The 24,734-nt window shown below is 30.1% G+C and overlaps 1 protein-coding gene and 2 pseudogenes across 4 annotated transcripts; all 3 read left to right on the plus strand.

Annotated features, from left to right (window-relative positions):
• The first annotated feature begins 2,594 nt into the window (after positions 1-2,594).
• Positions 2,595-3,718, plus strand: LOC149518251 (calcium-transporting ATPase 12, plasma membrane-type pseudogene; annotated as a pseudogene).
• A 1,896-nt stretch (positions 3,719-5,614) lies between these two features.
• Positions 5,615-10,730, plus strand: LOC149518252 (uncharacterized). Of its 3 annotated transcripts, XM_089764021.1 has the most exons (7): positions 5,615-6,446; positions 7,075-7,453; positions 7,772-7,979; positions 8,056-8,170; positions 8,284-8,372; positions 8,474-8,506; positions 10,210-10,730. In XM_089764021.1, exons 3-7 carry the CDS (start codon positions 7,821-7,823, stop codon positions 10,708-10,710), a joined length of 897 nt encoding a protein of 298 aa, XP_089620147.1. In that variant the 5' UTR covers positions 5,615-6,446; positions 7,075-7,453; positions 7,772-7,820; the 3' UTR covers positions 10,711-10,730. The 3 variants fall into 3 exon arrangements, 2 of the variants coding, with proteins under 2 accessions (XP_089620147.1, XP_089620148.1); XR_016343706.1 differs by lacking the exon at positions 7,772-7,979 and adding an exon at positions 10,056-10,149 and having other exon boundaries at positions 5,615-7,453; positions 10,271-10,730; XM_089764022.1 differs by lacking the exon at positions 10,210-10,730 and adding an exon at positions 9,904-10,047 and having other exon boundaries at positions 5,615-7,453.
• Positions 10,731-16,282: 5,552 nt separating this feature from the next.
• LOC149518253 (calcium-transporting ATPase 12, plasma membrane-type pseudogene) lies at positions 16,283-19,626 on the plus strand (annotated as a pseudogene). The gene has a single exon (XR_016343707.1). The product of XR_016343707.1 is annotated as a calcium-transporting ATPase 12, plasma membrane-type pseudogene (transcript).
• Positions 19,627-24,734: the final 5,108 nt, after the last annotated feature.

The raw sequence follows: 24,734 nt of genomic DNA on the forward strand, positions 1-24,734 counted from the left end.
GACAACCACCGACAATGATCGACTGGACGAAGTAGTCACTGGATTTTGGGTTGCTAAAGAGAGAATGAGAGAGTCTGAGAAGAAGTAAGAGAAAAAATAAGAAGAAATAAAAAAAAAAAAGATGATTTGGCCTTTAAATAGGCCTTCAAAATGACGTCGTTTTAACCCAGAAGATCTGCGCGTCGATCGACAACCCGTCCTGGGATTCGTGCACCCAATTCGATGACTTGTTCTCTCTTTTGCCTCTCAACCGACCTAGACCAGACCAGACCGAAGTCGAACCACTAAACCTGAACTAACCGAATCAAATCGGATCGAACCACTGAACCGGCCCAGACCCCCGTTGATCGAACTGTTGACTAGTCCGGTTCAGGTAAAAAAAAAATTTTTTAAATTTTTTGAATTGTTTTTATATTATTTTAAATTTTATTATTAATATTCATGCATTTTAAAATGTTTATATATGTTAGAATAAATTTTTGTTAAAATAAGTAAAAAATATGTTAAAATATATAATAAAGTTTTTTTTTGATAATTTTGTTAATTTTAGAATAAACCTTATAAATAAATTAAAAAAATGTAAGAAAAAAAAATTTTTATCTGACGATGAGATTCAAAGGTACTTCGAGTAGTGATATCTCTGAAATATCTAGGTAAGAAGATTTTTTTAAAATACTATCAGTGTATTAGAGTATTTATAAAAAAATTTTAATATAATAAAAAAATTTTTCTATTAATAAAAAATAGAATTACCTAATTTATAAAAAAAAAAACTAAAGTAAAGTAATAAAAATGAGACAAAAAATTTTTATCCGATGATGGGATTCTAAAAGCATTTCGAGTAGAGATGCTTTAAGAAATCCCTATGTAAGAAGATTTTTTTTACATATTACCAGTTTATTAGAATATTTATAGAAAAACTTTAATATAATAAAAAAAAAATTTTCTTTAAAAATTTAAATAAAAAAGAAATCAAATAAAATTAATAAAATTTCTAAATAAAAAAATGTGTGCATTAACATATTAGCATTTTTTGCATTACATGCACAACATGATTTTTACAAAAAAATAAATTCGAATCTCCGATGATAAATTCTAAGGTATTCCGAGAAGTGATGCCTAAAAAATTTGTAGGTGAGAAGGAATTCTTCTAATGTTACCAACGTACTAAAATATTTTAATAATTATTTCAATAAAAATGTTCTAATTTATTTTTCTCGAATAAAAATAAAATAATAAATAATAATATATATTAAAAAATTAATTTCCAATAAATGAAAAATTAAGAAAATTATTTTTCAAATATTAAAAATAAGATTATTTTTATCAAAATCAATGAATAACACGTAATTAATTGGTGCCATTTTAAACGGATACTATGGGGATATTAATTTTTCTCCATATATAATCAACTCATATTTAGATTGTTTTGTAGATTATAAAATTATCTTTTTAATTAATTTTAAAATTAAAAAAAAAAACTTTAATAAATGATTAATCGTATCTAATAAAAAAATTAATGATAATTCTATTATTTTTTATTTTATTTTTAAATTCATCGTATGAACACAAAATCATTACAACATCACGTTACATTCGCTTATTTCTCAGGTCCGGTTCAGACTCCAACAAATCCATACAGTTCTTTCAAGTTGGAAACAGAATGAGGTAGAAATTTCCATGGTTTGTGGTGACTTTGATTGATTGCTTAGTTTGGCGACTTTGATTGCCCTACCAATAAGATGCAAAGCATTTTTCCAAGAACGACTTTCAGAATTCTCGAAGCTTTAGAGTTGGGGTTGAGTTGGCATTATTATAAATTATTTTAGAAAAATATTCGAGAAATTGATGTATTGATGTTGGTGTATGGAGAGATGAGAAACGATGAGGGGGGAGAGATGAAAAAAAATAAAAATGATGACATGATAAAGAATATCTCATTTATATTGTACTAGTATCATAAAGGTTTGGTTCTCTTTTATTTGGAAATATCACATCCCCAAAAGTAGTTTTACATGGCTTGCAATCCTGAATAATATTCCATCAAAATGCATTATTAGAACCAGAAGTCTTTAATGATAATCAATGCTTGTGTCAGTTTACGATTCAACAAAATTTTTATTATTATATGCACATTATTTTCGACATTTCAATTCATAAAAATACTTAATAATTTTTAAATCATATTTCTTTCAAACATTTTTTTTCAATCCAAACTTTTTCAATCACTCTTTTTTGACGACAACAACAACACTAGATTAGTTTTAAATAATACGATAAACCATATTCGATTTGGTCCGACCTGTTACTTCACGAAGCTACGGTGAAATTTCCTGGAAAAGGAGAAAAGCCAAGGTTGGTCAGGAATAAAGAACTTTGCATCAACTATATAAATTTGCAATGATACTAACTCTTCCTTCGTATCTCAACCAATTATTCTTCCCGAAGTCACTCTTTTTGACTTAACCAAAACTCCATTTCTCCATCTTGTTTTCCTTCTACACCCTAAAGAAAATTTCTTATCGAAATCATTTGAACCCTTTTTTCCCTGTCGATTAACGTCTTTGATAAATCGTAAGCCTGGTGAACCAGCCATGTCTGATGCAGAAGTTATCCCGGTAGCAAAACGTCAGCAACGGAAGTGGCGTTCGGTTTTTGCAGCCATATATTCTGCCAGGACTCTTGTTTCTTTGTACAGGAAGGTTACCAACAAGAAGCAGATAATGCGTACTCTATCCCATATTGCCATTGATATCCATGACAATAATTCGAGTGATGATCACCTACCTTCTCTTCATGACAATAATTCGAGTGATGAGCACCTACCTTCTCTCTGTGTTGATCAAAAAACTCTCACTGAGGTGGTAAGTGAGAAGAACCTGGAAAAACTAAGTAAACTTGGAGGAGTGAAACAGATTGCTGCAAGCCTTGCAACTGATGAGAAGGATGGTATCAGTGCCAATCAAACTGATCTTGCACGCAGGATTGCTATCTACGATGTCAACAGTTATCAGAAACCACCTTCCAAAAGCTTCCGTAACTTTTTATTTGATGCTTTTAAGGATACAACCATGATCATACTCTTGGTTTCTGCTATACTGTCCTTGGGTTTTGGCACTAAGCAGCACGACATGGAGGACGCGCGATACAATGGTGTGAGCATTATCGTTGCTGTCTTTCTAGTTGCTTCCATATCTGCTGTGTGTAACTTTAAGCAAAACAGACAATTCCTGAAGCACTCAAGTGAAAGGAATGATATTAAAGTGGAAAGTTCTAAGAACCGGGCGCCAACAATATATATCACAGTCTTTGAAGTTGTGGTGGGTGATATTGTGTGCTTGAAGATTGGCGAAAAAATTCCAGCTGATGGCTTGTTCTTGAATGGACATTCCTTGAAAGTGGATGAATCTAGCATGACAGGGAAAAGCGACCACGTTAAGATCAAATATATACTATTAATAAAATTTTTAATTTAAAAAATAAGATTAATAAAATAATACATATTTTTAAATAAATTTAAAAAATTAAAATAAACTAATTAAAAAATAAACATATTTGTTTATATAGCTAAAAAAACTTCATTTTATGTATATCAAATAATTACTTCTATTTGTAATTATAGACCAATGGGCTGAGAATAACAATGTCTCGACTTATCTTCAAAATGAAAATTTGTTTGAGGGCAACTGGTTGGCTTGTGAAGTTGTTTCTCTTCTGAAAGAAACAATTGAATGATACATAGCTAATAGCTATATAGATTTTCCCATCAAATTCCCCCATAAGAAAGTGTTGTTGTGGGATCTTTCCAATAAAATGATGCTTGAATATCCTCATCCAAAGTTTAGTTACCTTATCAAAATCACCATTTTCCATATTCTATTCATCAATTCCCCTCATTCTCCTTTTATAAATAGGGCTGTAAATGAATCGAACATGAACAAATGAACGTATGTTTGTGTTTGTTTGTGTTTTTTTAAAGGTATTTGTGTTCAGTTCTTGTTCATTAAGAAATTTACTCTGTTTATTCATGTTTCTTCATTTAAATAATAAGTTGTTTATGTTCGGTTTTTATTCATTCAATTAAGCTAAACAAACTTGTTCATGAATATTAAACAAATAAGTTCATGAACATATATAAATGAACAATTCATAAAAAATAAACAAACCATAACCAAACAAACCTTAAATTAACATCAACGAATCTAAACAAACATAAACGAACCTTAAAATAAGATTAGGATAAAGGATAAAAATATAATTTTATCAGTATTATTATAAACGAACAGCAAATAAATAATAAACAAACAAGTTTTAAATAAGCTATAAACGAGCTTGTTCGTGAATATAAATGAACGAGCAAACAACTTATCATATTTAGTTTGTTTAATAAACGAATGCATAAATAATATTTAAGATCATTTGTTAAGTTTAGTAAATGAACACAAATGAACAAAAATCGAATATATTAACGAACGGTTCGTTAAAAGCTATATTCACTTACACTTCTATCCATAAGTTTCCTCAACATTAGATTTTCTTCTGGCCTTGTATCCATTGCCACCTATCAATTAGATTCTTCAAGTTGCATTAATACAACCCAAACAACTTTCTCATATTTATATATATGTATATATATATATATATATCCACCAATTTTTCATCTACGTTACAAGAAATTTTTTATATACTAACGTTTGGTTATACTAATGATCAAATTATGTTAATAAAATAGACTTATACTGATGATTTTTTTAATACCATCATAATATATCATACTTATACCAACACTTTATACAACTGTTGATATAAATAAACTTTTTCTGACGATATATAATTATCCGTCAGTATAAGTATGCTATATACTGACATTTACCTATACTGACGATTACATTATGTAAGTAAAAAGTATCTAAATTGATCGATTTTTGTTATTGTCAATATAGACAATCCCTACACTAACACTTTATTCTTCCATTAGTATACATTGATCTTTTTTTTACAATATATAAATAACCATTAATATACATATTTATATATTGGCGGATTGTATTTTAACTATCAGTATAAGTTATAATTAGTAAATACCATCCATAGGTACTTATATCCACGGAAGTAATTAATTGTTAGTATAGTTATAGGATATATTGGCGGTTATACCTACCTGTCAATATATAGTACACAAAATTTTTCATATATTAATGCTTAATTATAATGACAGTCAAATTACATTAATAAAAGATATCTATACTAATGAATTTTTAATATCGTCATAATATACAATGTCTATATCAACACTTTATACAACTGTTGATATAAGTAAATTTTTTTGATTGTATATAAATATCTATCAGTATAAGTATATTATATGCCAACAGTTATAATAACCGTGAGTATAAGTTTCAAAAACTATTTATTTTTTTTTTTTGAAAAATATTAATTTATAAATAAAAAATTTCAAAAATTATAATTTCTTAAAAATTATAATTATTAATAAATAAAAATTGTAACTTAATTAATTTTAAATTATAATAGGTTCTAAATAAAATATTTAAGTATTATATTAATTAATAATTTATAATTAAATATTATATTAAATATTTTATAATATTATCATTAAACCAAAAATCCCGCAAAAAACCCAAAACTACTTTTTGCTCGTCCTCAAAATCTGCTTATGCTCCCTCCACTCCTAACCCCCACGATCCTTAAAACCCTAACCCTTTCCCCCCTCTAACAATCCCCACCTATAAGTGATCAAAATTCTCCAAGGGGAAGCCGAAGCCATGGCCATCGCCAATTCTAGAGACCTAGCCCTCTCACTCCTCGCCGTTGTGAACAACCATGCCGATTTGGTGGTGAAGCTTTCGTCTCTCAAACAGGCCAAAGATATTCTTTCCTCTCTCGATTCTTGTTTTGCTGTCGAGCTTTTCCTTTACCTCGCCGGGCTCCAACGTTCTCCTCGGAGCCTCGTTATGAAATTTGTTGTCGAATGAGTTTCAAACCCTAATTCTGCTCTTTCTTTCCTTTTTTCTTTGTATTAATTCTTTATGATTTTGTATTCTTTTTCAGAATCCTGTCACTGCATTTTTACAGTTTGTTGTAATATTGTGAATTTGTGAAAAATTGAAAATGTTTTGTGTTAACTCTATAAAATTACTGATTTAATTGCTTATGAAGGATGGCTTTCATTTGTCATCTTATTGTATATTGGTAGAAAAGGTTTATCATTTTCTTTTATATGCTGGCTTTCTGTAGTGATTTTTAATTGCTTATACATTTTGACAGATCAACACTTGTTGTTCTTGGTCTAACAACATATGTCAACCTTGCATCCTTTAGACACTACTTCGGTTTAGGGAGCAACCCTGACGTGATAATTCAAAGCTGTTCAAATTTTAGAAATTTACCAGCTGCACCTCAAGCAATTATGTGGATCTGATCACCAAGTAAGCAGTTATGTGATAAATCTTGGTTTTCTTTCCATGGCTTCTTTTGTACTTTTATTCTCTGAACTTCGTGGCCGCCATGAACCAAACTTTGCTTTTGTAACACCTCCTGCTTCTTGCGGTGCTTCAATGTCTTTACTTGCCAAGAAACCATTGAAAAATGATGCCAACAAGTATATGTCAGAGATTGTAGAGGAAGATTGACAAGAGCTAAGGGTTTTTGTTGACTTGTTTGGCCTTAATGTTATGATCTGATGCATGCAAACCAGAATTCTAGCCTGATACATGTTCTTTTGTCATCTCTGATTCTAGCCCCAAACTTGTAATTTGAATTGCCCCATATCTATATCATGTTCTTCAAACATACAAGAAAATGAATAAATTTTACTCCTATCTATGTGGTGAATAAGCCAAGGTGATCTACTTTAACTACTTATTCAAGACCTGACTGTAGGTAGCTGCTCAGCAGCTGGGAAATGCATTTTTATTTTTCAACTAATAGATGTAACTGAAAAAATAACCAATGAATAAGATAAATGCATTAAAGCTTACACAAATGAATAGGATAAATGAAAATCCTTATGTTTCCTTTGTCCTATGTTTCAAAAAATTACCATTTAATTGTTAGGAACCAAAAAAAGGTATATGTACCAAGTGTGAGACAGAGGAAATATCACAAGAGTTCGAAGGATTTTCATTTGGGTTTCCGAAACATAAGACTTCTGAAGAACAATAAAATTAATTCTCCCAAGAAAAAGGATTAAAGATTGGGTTTAAAAAATCTTAGGCAAGAAATGGAATAAAAGCATATACTGTTGTTGGCGTTGGGGGTGGGTATGGGGGTATGAGTCAGTCTAGGGTCGGCTTCGACTCCGTAAATGGAATGGAAGCAATTCGACTGCAGCAACTAACATCACTTTGGAGAAGTTGGAGAAAGAATTGCTCTACCAAATCGTTGATGGCAGAGATAGCCACGTCACCTTTGATCAGTTTCCCTACTATCTCAGGTAACTTTACATTTTTCTCATTCTTGTTTGATATTTGAAAAAGAAATTTTTTTTCATTGTAATAAAAAAGAATGTATTTTTCTTTTTCAGTTTTTGAAAACGTTTGCTTTTAATGATGGAAAACTACTGAACTAATAATGCTGATCACTTTCACATGCTCTTCTGTTTTCTTGAGTTTTTAAATTGAATTTCCTAGTTATCTCACTCATTTATTTTGTATATAACTATCCTAAGATATTTTTGCTTACCCATTATAGTATTATCTGGTAGCTTGCCAAACCTAAGATGAAGATTATTCCCTTTTTTTTGAACAAACAGGTTTTAAAGGCTTAAACTCAAAACAGGTTTGGATGGATTTTATAGCCTTATGCGTGTGCTTGATACTGAATGCCTAGTTTTACTGAATCTAATAACAAGATCAAGGTTGTGTTGCGTTCTACTTGATGATCATGTATCCAAGTTACAAAAAGGCAAAGAGAATAGGCAATATAGTATTGATAACATTGTTCGAATGATCTGCTTACTGGTGAGTTGTCATCCTATAATCTAGTCCTGCTTGTTTTGACATCTTCATCCCGTTGGTTTTGTTTGGCAATGAGCAGACTCGAGCATTGCTGACTAGTGCAACCTATGTCCATTTGAAACATGCTGATGTTTTCAAGTACACCAGGAGCCTTTCCCCTGCTAGTCAAGCTATATTGCTATCAAGACCTGCAGGTTGGTTGCCTGGAGTCTTTTTTCTTACTGGCAGGCTATACTTCACATTTTTTGAATTATAGGTCTGTTTCTATAAAGGTGCTAATTGCATTTTTTTTCTTTGTTTCTTGAAGAACTTTACCACCAAATGCTTGCCAAAGCTTTAGCCCATTACTTTGAATCAAAGCTGTTGTTATTGGATGTAACTGATTTTTCCTTAAAAGTGAGCATTGCAATTTTTCTCTTTCCCCATCCTTTACCGTGCAATGTCATTAAGCTTCAAGTTTTTTACATTTGACATTTTAAATGGTTACCTATGTGCAGATTCAAAGTAAATATGGAAGTGGCAAAAAATCTGTAAGTTTTTTTTCTTTTTTACAATCAAATTTTCTCATGTGGCAGATAAAAATGGGTCCCAGCTGCGGAAAAATAAAAAATAACCAATGACTATAAAAGAGTGACTTTTTTACAGTCACTTTATTTTCTTATATTACACTAATGAATAGGATGTTTATAAAATTATTTTTGTTGGTATATATATGAATGAATAAGATGTTTATAAAATTATTTATGTTGGTATATGAATGGATGATTACCTTCTTAACTTATTTATATATATATAAAATAATTTATAAGAATTATCTAATTGTGTTTTTTTTATACTATGTAGATACTTCTTTATAGAAATCTATGATGGGATCATTTATTTTAAGAAGTTTTTTATTTACTTTAAGCATTATGTTTGTAGACATTCAATGATATTTGTTTTATCGATGTTTATTTTATCAGATTTGGTACAATGACTTTAATTCTTGAGCTATGCTAAGTTTGTAGATTATAAACAATTTACTTGTAGTTTTAATGTTATTAAATATCTTTTACTTTATTGTGTATTTCTCGTTTATATGAAAACATATCATATTATGATTATAAATAAATTAGTATTAATAATTAAAAATATAATTTTTTAAAAAATTTACCAATGTCTTAACATTTATATTGATGCATTTGATTGTTGGCATATTGTAGGTGATACTAACAATCATCAATCATCTATAAAATATAATAAAAAATTAAAATATACAAGCTTATATTGATAATATTTAATCATCGGTATAAGTAAAAAAAATTAAAAAATACAAGTTTATACTAATAGATATTATGCGTCAATATTGGTAAGAAGAATTACAAGCTTATACTGATGGGAGTTAACTGTCAGTTTAGATAAGAAAAATTAAAATATGTAAGTCTATATTGACAAATACTAACTGTGGGTATAGATAACAAAATTTAAACATATAACTTTATATTGACGTGCTTTAAATGTTGGTGAAGATAAAAAAAAATTATAAGTATATACTAATGGGTATTAACCATTAATATAAGTAAGAAAAATTAAAACATACAAATCTATATTGATAAGTGTTAATCGTCGGTAAAAGTTATAATAATGGAACATATAACAGATGTTATACCAATAAATATATATTTATTGACGATTTTAAACTTTAAATATATTTTTACGAGCTATTTTAACATTTTAAAAATCATCAGTATAAGTTTATACTAATAAAAGATATATCGATAGTTAAAAATTTGTTGGAATATATATTTTGATCGTCGATATAGGATTTATTGTGTTATATTTATTGTGTTATATTGATAGATTTTTTTATTTTATCAATGATTTTTTAAATATCAATATATGTCAGTTTTCTTACAATGCTAAAATATAAACTGAATAACTCACACAGGCACCTTCCAATACAGCATCAAAGACAAAAGATTTCAGCACAGCCAACTTAAAATATGGGATGCAAAACTATTAGATTCATCATTATTAATTTGGTTTAGGCAATTGGGTTGAACATTTCTTAGAAGTTGACTGGTTTTTCTAATGGACCAGAAAAAATGCTAATGGTTAACAATCGGCCTAACTAAGCTGGTGAAGGACCAGTGATACTGGGCAAGGTTCCAACCACATTAAGCCTCAACAAAAGGTTCGTACAAGGCTTTCTAACTTTATTTTATCCTCTTTTTTATTTTTTTTTTCTTTTTAGATATCCACAAGTGGAAAAAGGAAAATGGTTTATTGTCATGATGCTTCATATATGCCAGCAGCAAAACGACAACAAAAGAGGTGGCGTTCCGTTTTCGCAGCCATATATCTTTCCATGACTCTTGTCTCTTTATACATGAAGGTTATTAACAAGAAGCAGATCTTGCGAACTCTATCCTGTATTGCCCTTGATATCCATGACAATAATTCGGGTGATGATCACCTACCTTCTCTCTGTGTTCATCAAAATACACTCACTGAGGTGGTAAGTGAGACGAACCTTGAAAAACTAAGTAAACTTGGAGGAGTGAAACAAATTGCTGCAAGCCTTGCAACTGATGAAAAGGATGGTATCAGTGCCAATCAGGCTGATCTTGCATGTAGGATTGCCGTCTACGGTGTCAACAGTTATCAAAACCACCTACCAAAAGCTTCTGTAATTTTTTATTTGAAGCTTTTAAGGATACAACAATTATGTACTCTTGGTTTGTGCTATAAATAAAATGATATTATTTAATTTAATTTTATTCATGATATCATTTTATTTTATTATATCATAATTTTATGCATCAAATATGATATACATATATATATATATATATTAGTGGAATAAAAAAAAAAAAAGCAAGCTCCTGATTTTTTGGTGTAAGTGGGTGTGAAATGGTAAGCAGCATTGTGATCAACAGATTGGCCGAAAATATGCTCCGTCTGTCCATCCTAACTTAATGATTTCCTTTCAATGTGAGAAATGGGAATTTCAAAACAAAACAGCCTTTTGACCACCAATAGAAGGTTAGCTCTTTCATCAACTAGTATTAAGTTACATCATCTAGCTTGCACATTACAACACCCATTAACAGTTCCTTAGTTTCTCCACTTTAAACAACTTGGGCCAAAAGCTTTTGCTTTTAGTTGTGAAATTGAAAGAAAATGATAAAGAGCAGATTCCAGGAAAACATAGTAAAAAAGTTTCTTCAAAACTAATGTGATATGGAAGTAAAGCGTTATTCTTTCATTCCGAGTGTTGCAACCATATCAGAATCCTAGACTTCATCTTCGCTCTCAATGGAAAAGGAAAAAGAAAAGCAACAAAAAGGGCTAAAGATAGCATAGGAAATAACAAGGATGACTCATTCATTCCTCAAATTGGAAAGAAACAAGGATAAGACCATAGCTGTAGGGAAAGTGGTATTGGTTATTCAATTGGAAACTCAGTCTTTCTCGCTGCTCTGTAACTGTAAGGGGGAAAATGTAATGGAAGAATTGCAATAATGAAAAATGAATATATGATCAGTTTCTCCTATTTCTTCCTTAATTATCTGATCATGAAATAATACTATTACAAATGTTCCCAAAAAGAATCAAAATGAATGGAAGAAACAGGCTAATATGTAAAAGAATATCCTATTTTATACTGTTTGATTATAACCTCAGGTTAGCTGCTACTATAATCCAAAATCATTAACCCAAATGAAAGCAAAAAGGCATAATTATTTCAACAAATGTTATCAAAATGATGGATATTTTCAACAAATGACAAGTTTTATGCTACCTACAATCATCACTTAAAAGGATGATTAAACAAACAGTTAAAGAACAAGAGAGAGTACCTGGTCCTACAAAATATGGCACACCTTAACACTTTTTCATTTTTTGCAGGTTTGATTATTGGAGTGGGGAACAGGACTTCGATTGCTATAGCTATAATGACAATGACTACCCATTTCCATATTTGGTCCTTGGAAACTACTGCTAACTAGTACTTGTAATATGTACTAGGGTTCATCCAAAGTACTTCTTTTTATTTTTTTGAACGTTAAATAAATAGAATGGTATCCGTTTGCATTGGAATAGATTTTTTTTTTTAATTTGATTCGATTTTATATTTATAATATTTGAGTTTAAATTTAATTTAATAATTTTTTATTTTTAAATTTGAATTTGATATTGTATAAAGTTGAATTTGATCTTATTCAATTTGAAATTAATAAAATATTATATTTTAATATAAATATAAATTAAATAAATATATAAAATATAAATATAAAAGTAAATAAATAATTAAAAAATAATTTATATATATCACATCCGATCAAAACAAGTTTGTTTCAAACTCAATCTGAATTTTTTTATTATTATTACATGATTCAACTCGAAATTTGATTTAAAAAAAATAATTTTATGAGATTGGATCAAACCTATCAAAAACAAATTAAAGTGCTATTCCTATAAATAAAACATCTCTCAGTTGACCAAAAATAAATAAATGAATAAAACATCTCTCACAATCTTCATTTCTCGTAAAATTCAAACAAGAAACTTTTAAACACTTATAATTTCTTTAGTAATGAATTTAAAATTTCTTTAAAAAATGTTTTATATAATATTATATATTGATAAATTTATTAATTTTATAAATAAATGTGTTAATAAAAAAGTTTTTAAGTGTTTGAAAATTTATTTCTTCAAATTTTTTTTTCAACTCTTTAAGATGAACAAAAAAAGTTTTAAGGTGTAAAAGAATTTTTTTTTAAAATTTTTTTAATTTTTTTCTTTTGAGTTATCCATAGACATTTAAAGCGTTCATTGGATACTTCTTACTTAATTCTATATTAATATTCCTGTCAACATGAATTAAAAACTATAAATAAAAAGCCAATTCAAAAAAATTTGAACGAGTAATATTTTTGTCTAATGAATGAGATAGATAGAGATTGATTGTTAAGGTTGGATTTTTTTTTTTTTTTGTTAAAGACAACTATGGGTAGGAATTTATATGAAAATTAAGAGACAAAGACATGTAATTTTAGCTACATAAATATTCTTAAAAGCAAACGTCTTCTCCGTGACAATAAAAAAAATGCACGAAGTCAAACATTTTATGAGAAAGCATATGCTCGAAGGATATTTTCGAGTTCAAAGATAATATTATTCATTTTTTTTATTAAAAATTATCAATAAATAATTAAAAATTTTTAAAATTTTAGATTAATCTGATATGTATAATATTACGTCATCATTTTACTTCATAAATTTCTCATTTTACTTCATAAATTTCATATCTTCTGCTTATAAATAAAAACATTTAAAGACTATTATTTTATTTTCATTCTATTATTACATCCCTATTTTTTTCCTTTTCCAATTTCTCTAGTCTCAATGTTTAGCTTGAGCTTCTAAACGCAAACAAATGAAACATCTCCTAATCTGTCTTTAATCACTTTTTATTTTATTTTATTACGATTTCAGAGCCCAACATCAACAAAAGTCAATTTAAATCAATACAACACAAAAGTCCGTGCCTTGTTTTAATGTCTTGGTCAATTTTCAAAGTCTTGAAATTGTTTTCGTTTACCTTAGAATTGTTGTACCAACTTTGCAAATTGCTAAAAATAAAAAAGCTGATTGGAAATAGAATAGCTTGGTTAACAATTCTAATAGTGTATCACTTTTCCGGCAAATAACTCAGACATTTTCAGCTCTATGAGTGTAATGAAGTGAATTCCTTTGAATGACATCATTAGGTGTCTAAAAGCTTCAACAAAGATGAATGTTGGTTCAATTGATCATAATTTCTAAATTGAATGTCGTGAGAATAAAATTTAAATTTTAATATTTATAATTTTTTTTTCAGACATTCCTTCTCTTATTTCAATATATCAAAACATTTAATTTATCATTAACAATGTAAAAACAAAAAATTTAATTCATATGTATTAGATGTTGTTAAACTTACCATCCAAATATTATATTTTGTTAGAGACTTTAAAACAATCCTTAGCTTGGTTACTAGTTTGTAAATTAATTCTTTTTCCTATTTATTATTACTTTTGGAAAATTCTTTTTTCCTATCAATGAAAATAATTAATTCTATCCGTACTCATTACTATGAATTTATAAATGTTTTAATGGAGAAGGCTTTCAAACTTTGACTATATAATTAAATTTTTTTATCAAATTAATATTTGATTATGCTGCTATATTTTTAAGTGCTAATAGATCGGTTATTCCTTTAAACTCAAAAAGCGGTGAAATTTCAAAATTTTTTAAATTCTTATCATCAGGAGTGAAAAAAAAAAATTTAAAATTAATTTAAAATTATAGTATTTAATTTAGTTTAAATTAATTTTTTATTCTATTCAGATTAAATTTAAATATTAAATATATATTAAATTCAAATTAAAAAGTAAAAAACTAAAAAAAAAAAAGCAGAACCTAATGAAATTATATATTTTTATTAATTATATATATATTTTAAACTTTTATAAAATACAATAATAATTTTATTCTTAAATCTATTTAAATATATTAAAAATTATATTAAAATAATTTAAAATTTTAAAAATTTAAAAATTTATAAACTAAATGAAACTGAACCAATAAAATTTGATTCAAATCAAATCATATAAAAATGATACACATTGCTCCCGAAGTCAATGGTAAAGTCTATTTCCTTCCGAAGGTGATACACATTGCTTAATACAGAAATAATGGAAAACTATGTCACATCTTTCCATTGACTTGACTTAGAACTTGACTAGATTTTCCAATTTCGGATAATAATTTCATAATTCACATGTTTCTCCAATTATTGTAAATTTCTTTTTCATGGTAAGGCTGTTTTTACGAGATCGTATTGGATTTACAGATTATTTATTAAATTAAATTATTAATAACAAAAATTAACTTAAAAAACTTTTTTTAAAAAAAATTTAATCTTTCACAATTCAACTGATATCATTACCAATTTCTGTAAATTTCGTAGCTAAAAGCTTCGTGCCACTTTGGGATATCTACAATATTCGTCTTTGTTTTAGACTACCTTTTATTAATATTATTGTTATTATGGATCAACAAAAATGTAAAATTTCCTGGCATTTCTTACGTAATTATCACAATTATTATCATCATTATCAATATCAATTTATCTTCTTAATATTAAGTTTTCAAAATATTATCTCTATCCTTTTCTAAATATTGAGATTATTACGTGCAGTAAATTTGTGTCCACCCCAGTCTCAGATGAAATTACAGAGAACTTTCTTCATTGACCGGAAAGGGGCAAGGAAATTAAGAAAAAAATGGAAAATATAAATGCAAAAATTAATTCCTAATAAAGGCTAGTTTAACATGGAAAATAAAAGCATTTTTGGAATTAAATTTTTTTTATCCGACTTGAATACTAAACGACAAATATATATATATATATATATATATATAACTTTTTATATAAAAACTTGATTTACAAATTAAAATAAAAAATTAATGTCATAAATAATTCTTAAATTATAATAAAATATCTAGTGGGATATCTAAATTTTAAAAATTTTTATTTGAATTATAAATTTATTAATTAATGTAATATTTAAAGAATTATTTATTTATCAAGTATATTATTTGTAGTTAATCATGTTAAAAGTAACACATTAACGAACAGATTCATAATTAAAATTATTAAAAAATTAATAAAATAATAAAAAATAATTTTAACTTTAACACATAAAAATATTTTTTTAAAAGCAATTATGCTTATAAAATATAATAGAATCTAAAACTCTATAATCAGAAGTAATAATAATAGTTATACTAAAAAATTTATTTATAATAAATGAACATATACAAATTTTTATTCAAATAATTATAATTTTTTATATAATCATAACATTTATAAACAACAATATATTTATATTTAAATAATTATGACTATTTATCATATAATAATTTTTTTATTTAAATATATTTATTTAAAATATGAATAAAATTAATGTAAAATTAATTTTATTCATCAATAATTAAAATTTTTTATACAAGGAGATATATCACATTCTCAAGTATCAATAAAAATATCACATTAAAAAATTTTAAAATTCATGTATCAAATTAAATATTTTATTCTAATTCAATAACCATTAATGATATTGGATTTGGTCAGAGCAGTTACTTCAAGAAGCTACAGTGAAGGTGGACAAGAAATTTCTTGGAAAATAAAAGGAGAAAAGAAAAGGTAGGAAAAGGATAATGAGCTTTGCATGCACTCTATAAATTTGCAATTACACTAACTCTTCCTTCGTATCACAGCCAAAGTATTTCCTCACAAATTCGTACACTTTTGACTTAACCGAAACTCCTTTTTTCCATCTTGTTTTCCTTCTACACCCTAAAGAAATATTCTTACTGACATCGTTTTAACCCTTTCGTTCCTGTCGTTTAACATGTCTTTGATAAATCGTAAGCCTGCTGAACCAGCCATGTCTGATGCAGAAGATATGCCGGCCGCAAAACGTCAGCAACGGAGGTGGCGTTCGGTTTTTGCAACCATATATTCTGCTAGGACTCTTGTTTCTTTGTACATGAAGGTTATTAACAAGAAGCAGATCTTGCGTACTCTATCCTATATTGCCCTTGATATCCATGACAATGACTCCAGTGATGATCACCTACCTTCTCTCTGTGTTGATCAAAAAACACTCACTGAGGTGGTAAGAGAGAAGAACCTTGAAACCCTAAGTAAACTTGGAGGAGTAAAACAGATTGCTGCATGTCTTGAAACTGATGAGAAGGATGGTATCAGTGCCGATCAGGCTGATCTTACACACAGGATTGATGTCTTTGGCGCCAACAGGTATCAGAAACCACCTACTAAAAGCTTTCTTAGCTTTATTTTTGAAGCTTTTAAGGATACCACCATTTGCATACTCTTGGTTTGTGCTATACTCTCGCTGGGCTTTGGCATTAAGCAGCATGGCATAGCAGATGGATGGTACGATGGTGGGAGTATTATCGTTGCTGTCTTTCTCGTTGTTGCTGTATCTGCTGTCAGTAACTTCAGGCAAAACAGACAATTCCAGAAACTTTCAAATGAGAGTAGTGATATAAGAGTGGAAGTAGTGAGAGATGGTCGACGCCAATATATATCAGTCTTTGAAGTTGTTGTGGGTGATATTGTGTGCTTGAAAATTGGTGATCAAATTCCCGCAGATGGATTGTTTTTGGATGGCCACTCCTTGAAGGTGGATGAATCTAGCATGACTGGGGAAAGCGACCACGTTGAGATCAATGGCAGCAACAATCCTTTTGTCTTCTCTGGTACAAAGGTCACGGATGGGTTTGGTTCCATGCTTGTCACTTCTGTTGGCATGAATACTGCATGGGGAGAGATGATGAGTTCCATAAATCGGGACTTAGATGAGGAGACCCCACTACAGGCTCGCCTCAACAAGCTGACTTCTTTTATTGGGAAGATCGGATTGGCAGTGGCCGTACTTGTTCTTGCAGTTTTGCTTATTCGTTACTTCACTGGAAACACAAAAGATGACAAGGGAAACAAAGAATATATTCCGGGGAAGACAAAGCTTGACAGCATGATGAACTCAGTCGTGGATATTATTTCGGCAGCAATTACCATTGTGGTAGTAGCAATTCCAGAAGGTCTACCTTTGGCAGTAACTCTAACTCTGGCTTACTCTATGAAGCAAATGATGGCTGATCATGCAATGGTCAGAAAGCTTTCTGCCTGTGAGACGATGGGTTCAGCCACAACAATCTGCACAGATAAGACAGGTACCCTTACTTTAAATGAAATGAAGGTTACTGAGTTTTGGGTAGGGAAAGAATTTATGAAGGATAGAATTTCCTCGGAAATAGCACCTAATGTCCATGAGTTACTGCAACAAGCCATTGCTTTAAACACAACTGGTACTGTTTATAGGCCAAACTCTAGATCACTTCCTGAGATTTCTGGTAGTCCAACTGAGAAAGCAATACTCTCTTGGGCTGTCTTAGATTTGGGGATGAACCTAGATGACCCAAAGCAAAATTATGAACTCATCCAAGTAGTGGCCTTCAATTCAGAGAAGAAAAAGAGCGGAGTTCTGATAAGGAGGAACGGTGAGGGTGCTACACACGTACACTGGAAGGGTGCTACTGAGATGATCGTGGCAATGTGTTCACAATATTATGATAGAAGAGGAACAATTAAAGCCATGGATGATGAAGAAAGAACAGAGATTGGGACAATTATTCAGAATATGGCAGCAAAAAGCTTGAGGTGCATAGCATTTGCTCACAGAAAAATTCCAGAAGACAATCAGCAGGTTTTGGAAGAAAGCAGACTCACCTTGTTAGGGATGGTAGGTTTGAAAGACCCATGTCGTCCTGGTGCCAGAATAGCCGTGGAATCTTGCATAGATGCTGGAGTAAACATCAAGATGATAACTGGAGACAATGTCTTCACAGCAAAGGCTATAGCGATTGAATGTGGCATTCTGGAACCTCATGAGGATATGAACGAAGCGGTAATAGAAGGTGTACAGTTCAGAAATTACTCACCAGAAGAGAGAATGGCAAAGATCAATAAAATCCGTGTGATGGCCAGATCGTCACCTTTTGATAAACTTCTGATGGTACAGTGTCTAAAGCAGAATGGTCATGTTGTAGCAGTCACGGGGGATGGAACGAATGATGCACCAGCTTTAAAGGAAGCAGATATTGGACTTTCCATGGGAATCCAAGGAACTGAAGTTGCCAAGGAAAGCTCAGATATAGTCATCTTGGATGATAACTTCACCTCTGTGGTGACAGTTTTAAGGTGGGGTAGGTGTGTCTTCAACAACATTCAGAAATTTATTCAGTTTCAACTCACAGTTAATATAGCAGCCCTAGCCATCAACTTTATTGCAGCAATATCCTCTGGTGAAGTCCCACTGACAGCTGTCCAGCTTTTGTGGGTGAACCTAATAATGGATACCTTGGGAGCTTTAGCTTTGGCCACTGAGCGACCTACCAATGATCTCATGACAAAGCCACCTGTGGGTCGATCCAAGCCCCTAATTTCGAACATCATGTGGAGGAACCTCATTGCTCAAGCCTTGTATCAAGTTGCAGTTCTACTAACCCTTCAGTTCAGGGGAAAATCTATCTTTGGTGTGGACGAGAAGGTCAAGAACACACTCATTTTCAACACTTTTGTCCTCTGTCAAGTGTTCAATGAGTTTAATGCCAGAAAACTACAAAAGAAGAATATATTCAAGGGACTACACAAGAACAAACTCTTTCTTGGGATCATTGGCATAACTATAATTCTTCAAGTGGTAATGGTGGAATTCTTAAAGAGGTTTGCTAACACTCAGAGGCTGGACTGGGGGCAATGGGGTTCTTGTATTGGAATTGCAGCTTTGTCTTGGCCACTTGGCTGGCTAGTTAAGTGGATTCCAGTATGAAGCATTTCTCCTCTGCGATCAGAGGGCTTTTGCATCCTGGAAAGATCAGTCAGTTCACATGAGATAGTCTTTTTATTTTCTAAGTAGTAGGAATAAAAATACATAACCTTAGTAGTTTCTCTTTACTATTCCTGATGCAGGCTTCTGTTTTCCTTCTTTTCAATATTTATATCTGTTCTAGTTTCATTTTAATTGTTGAATGTAAGCTTCTATGAGAAGAATCAAGATTCATTTGTTGCTTATACATGCATTAACTTCAAAATAAACTGTTTTGCACCACATTATTATGCAATCACTATGCTGAAAGAAAACCCTCGTCTAATGCAAATAAATTACATATGTCATTTGGTTTTAGTGGATAACAATGTAGCCATGCAGGTTAGGCTTCATATTGTAGACATATTACTAGTAGATATGAAATTAAGCTTTTTGCTCTCTCCAGGGGATGTAACAATAATGAGATGAAACTTTCCTTGAAATCCGATAATCTATTTTAAGAACAATAATCTTTGTAAGTCTATCAAAACTTATGATAACCAGTTCACAAACACACAGACCACCCATCATGTTATAATTTCAAACGATCAAAATATTCCACTGTAGAGCACAGAGTTGGCTTTAACTGCATGAGGTAAATAAGACATTTTAATTAGCTCTTTCATCGTTCACTTTAGAATTCACTAGCTTCAAGAAAAGAGGACCCCTTTAGTTGATTTTGCAGTTTAATCATCCAGAGATTGTACCATACAAGAAGGTGCCCATTGCATTGAGCACGTAGAAAATCATTGATTTATTAGTCCCTTTTGACTGCAACAGTAGCCAAAACAAAGCTAACTGATATGCAAAACAAAAACATCTCACCATTTATGCTTTAGGCATCCAAAGTGACTAAATAAATAGATAAATAAATAAAAACCTAAACCTCCTTGCAGAGAATTATACAGATTGGGACTGCAAGGAACCAAGTATATGTTTAAAAGACATAATTATCATGAAAAACCCTGAAAGTTCAATTTTCAAGGGAAACAAAGGAGAAACTGCATAATTGGCAGTGCCTTGCGGTGCTATAAATTTCTAGCATTGAAAGAAAAAAGAAAGAACTATAAGAAATTAGCATTATCATCCTCATATAAACTCCAGCTATCTCAATAGCAATATAGTAAACTTCAATCCGAAGTCGCATGCAATGACCCATTTATAACCAGTATGAATCTTTAATTTTTACTGTTTATTCAGCGGAAGAGTGTCACCAATGAAAGCCAACTCATTGATCAATGATCAGTCAATAACTGTTTAAGGCTTCTATATCTCTCACCAATACTTCATCTTTCTCACAAGTCACAACATAGCATAACTTTCAAAGAACTTTTTCACGTAACACATGCAATACAAGTATGTTGCAATTTCCACAACAAAGCTAGAATTCTATCACTTGACAGGCTCTTTCTTAAGTGGAAACAGAATCATTGTTGTCCCAGGTTGTTGGTAATAAAAAACATTTTTGGGACCCATTACTCTCACAGAAAAAGATGAATTTGACAATTTGTCGTCACATTTTTGCTTCGTCCAATATTGAAAAATTCTAAAACCTTTGCTCAAACCTATTGATCGACCAGATTATAACTCGAGCCAATACCCAGCGGCTAGCACGGGTACGTGGTCTGAATATCACTCAAGTAACACCCTCATCAAATAACTAAAGTCGAGAAATTGTATGTAACATAGGAATGGATCAACTATGCCTAGTTCAGCTTTAGCATCAATGCCAGCTATTAAGCTGGATGAATCTCATCTCAAACAGAATAAAGAATAACACAAAGGAACAACCTAAATATCCTTGCAACCAACATGTTACTGCAGAACAACTGAAACAACACTTGGCAATCAATTTTAATTCATTCAATGGAAAATTTTCTCAAACAAAACTTCTTTTTGATGCAATCCAAAATGAAAATGGTCATCTAATCTCAGTTTTGTTTATTTCTTGCTTCTTGAGCATAACTTTTAACACCAAAAGCATTAACTTTGTAACACTCCAATTGTTATTATATATTCAGCAAAACAGAACCAAGGCTCATAGAGCAAGCGGCATAATAAATTAATTCAAATTCTTTATTTTTATATTCAATTAACTATAAATAATTTCTGCATGCAAAGACTGAAACTTGCTCCAGCTTATCACATCAACATCCATTAATTAAAGCCGGAAAAATCATATTTTAGCATTAAGATTATTGTTTTAATGGAAAAAAAGTCACCCCATTAAGCAAGGAGGCATTTTTATGAAGAAAACTTGAACTGGGTCAGTAAAATACATCAAATTTCAATAGAAAAAACACAAAAATAGAACCTTTGATGCAAAAGCTGAAATGGGTAGTTTATAAAAATGTTAAATTTGACTGGTTGTTGAAGGACAAAGCTTTAAAAAAGGAAAAAAAAAAAAAGGACAATTCAGTAAACATATGGGTCCAAAGCTAATTCAACAAAATCACAAGAAATAAAAAATAAAAGCAACGAGAGAGAGAGTTTCGCGTGGGGCTGACCTTGACGAGACGCTGTAAACAATTGTACTGCAAAAATTTATCTCCATGAAGATTGTCCTTTGTTTTGGTAAAGGCGTTCTAACTTTGTCTCCAGCAACATCAATAATTGATCTTTAGAAAAAAAAAAAAAAAAGGGAAAATAATATTTTAAGAAACAGAGGAACTAAATAGAAAACGACCCAAAAATTTTACATTTCCCCCACGTAAGTAACTTAACGTTTTTCATGATCGTTTTTTCATGATTGTTTTTTTACCAAAGACAACAGTTTTAGTGGAGTGGAAAATATAGGTAGCATAATACTTTTGTGATCAAATTGTACAATTTATCTTTAAATGGCAATTTTTTTTTAACAATCTCCCTATCTTAATCTGTCAAAACTTAATTTTTATATTTCAGTAAATTCTTCAATTAAATCAAATTATTAAGGGGATTAAATTTCTAGTGTTGGTGTGATATTGACATCTTTTATAAGATTAAAAAAAAATCTTTCAAATTGAAATTGATGGCATGAAATTTTTGCCATGTGAAAATAGATGATGTGGACTTTAGTGTTTATATAACTAGAACTTGGGACAATCCTATATGAGTAGAAAAATTATTGTGTTTTAAGGAAAAAATGTTTTAAAATAAATAATTTGTGAAAGAAAGATAGATTTTTTAAAATGAAAAATCATTTTTTAAATAAAAAGATATGAATATCTTTAATTTTATATATTTGTTAAAATAATTTTATTTGATTTCTTTAAAATTTTTTGACTGAATTATTTGATTCGTAATATCAAATTTAATAAAAAAATGTTATTAATAGTATAGATACATTCTCAATTTTGGAGTTTAAAATGCATTTTTCTCAAAATTTTAGTACATTAAAGTAATTTAGCTGTAGGAGATGGGGCTATTGGGCTGGGAAATTGGGTGTTTGTTGAAAACAGCAAAATTACTTTATTTGTTTGTGGAGCCCAATGAGTTGAGAACAACAATTCTCTTTAATTGGGCTAATGGGCCATAGCTGAAGACTTATCATCAAAATGGAATTTTGTTTGGGACTTTATAACAACAGGCCCAGTCCTTGCCGATTGATTGGTTTGTTAAATTGTAAATATGACAATTTAAAACAAGATACAAGATAAAAAAATAATACGAATAAAATATATGAAAATAATATAATTTTAAAATTTAGTAAAAATTATAAATAAATTTAACAAAATTAAAAAATATATATTTTATATTTTTATGTCGGTTTAAAAAATGCATTAAAACTTACACAAATTAATAGGATAAATGAAAATCCTTATGTTTCCCTTGTCTTGTGTTTCGAAAAATTACCATTTAATTGTTAGGAACCAAAAAAAAGTATACGTACCAAGTGTGAGACAGGAAATATCACAAGAGTTCGAAGGATTATCATTTGGGTTTTCGAAACATAAGACTTCTGAAGAACAATAAAATTAATTCTCTCATGAAAAAAGATTAAAGATTGGGTTTAAAAAATCTTAGGCAAGAAATGGAATAAAAGCATATACTGTTGTTGGCGTTGGGGGTGGGTATGGGGGTATGAGTCAGTCTAGGGTTGGCTTCGACTCAAAGCAAATGAAACGGAAGCAGTTTGACTGCAGCAACTAACACCACTTTGGATAAGTTGGAGAAAGAATTGCTCTACCAAATCGTTGATGGCAGCGATAGCCAGGTCACCTTTGATCAGTTTCCCTACTATCTCAGGTAACTTTACATTTTTCTCATTCTTGTTTGATATTTGAAAAAGAAAATTTTTTTCATTGTAATAAAAAAGAATGTATTTTTCTTTTTCAATTTTTGAAAACGTTTGCTTTTAATGATGGAAAACTACTGAACTAATAATGCTGATCACTTTCACATGCTCTTCTGTTTTCTTGAGTTTTTAAATTGAATTTCCTAGTTATATCACTCATTTATTTTGTATATAACTATTCTAAGATATTTTTGCTTACCCATTATAGTATTATCTGATAGCTTGCCAAACCTAAGATGAAGATTATTCCCTTTTTTTTGAACAAACAGGTTTTAAAGGCTTAAACTCAAAACAAGTTTGGATGGATTATATAGCTTTATGTGTGTGCTTGATACTAAATGCCTAGTTTTGCTGAATCTAATAACAAGATTAAGGTTGTGTTGTGTTGTGTTCTACTTGATGATCATGTATCCAAGTTACAAAAAGGCAAAGGGAATAGGCAATATAGTATTGATAAAATTGTTCGAATGATCTACTTACTGGTAAGTTGTCATCCTATAATCTAGTCCTGCTTGTTTTGACATCTTCATCCTGTTGGTTTTGTTTGGCAATGAGCAGACTCGAGCATTGCCGACTAGTGCAACCTATGTCCATTTGAAACATGCTGATGTGTTCAAGTACACCAGGAGCCTTTCCCCTGCTAGTCAAGCTATATTGCTATCAGGACTTACAGGTTGGTTGCCTGGAGTCTTTTTTCTTACTGGCAGGCTATACTTCACATATTTTGAATTATAGATCTGTTTCTATAAATTTGCTAATTGCATTTTTTTTCTTTTTTTCTTAAAGAAATTTACCACCAAATGCTTGCCAAAGCTTTAGCCCATTACTTTGAATCAAAGCTGTTGCTGTTGGATGTAACAGACTTTTCCTTAAAAGTAAGCATTGCAATTTTTCTCTTTCCCCATCCCTTACCATGCAGTGTCGTTAAGCTTGAAGTTTTTTACATTTGACAATTTAAAAGGTTACCTATGTACAGATTCAAAGTATATATGGAAG

The sequence above is a fragment of the Durio zibethinus genome, chromosome 7 (genome assembly GCF_047325235.1).
Source record: "Durio zibethinus cultivar Kanyao isolate XHJ-2024 chromosome 7, ASM4732523v1, whole genome shotgun sequence".
Classification (NCBI taxonomy): Eukaryota; Viridiplantae; Streptophyta; class Magnoliopsida; order Malvales; family Malvaceae; genus Durio; species Durio zibethinus.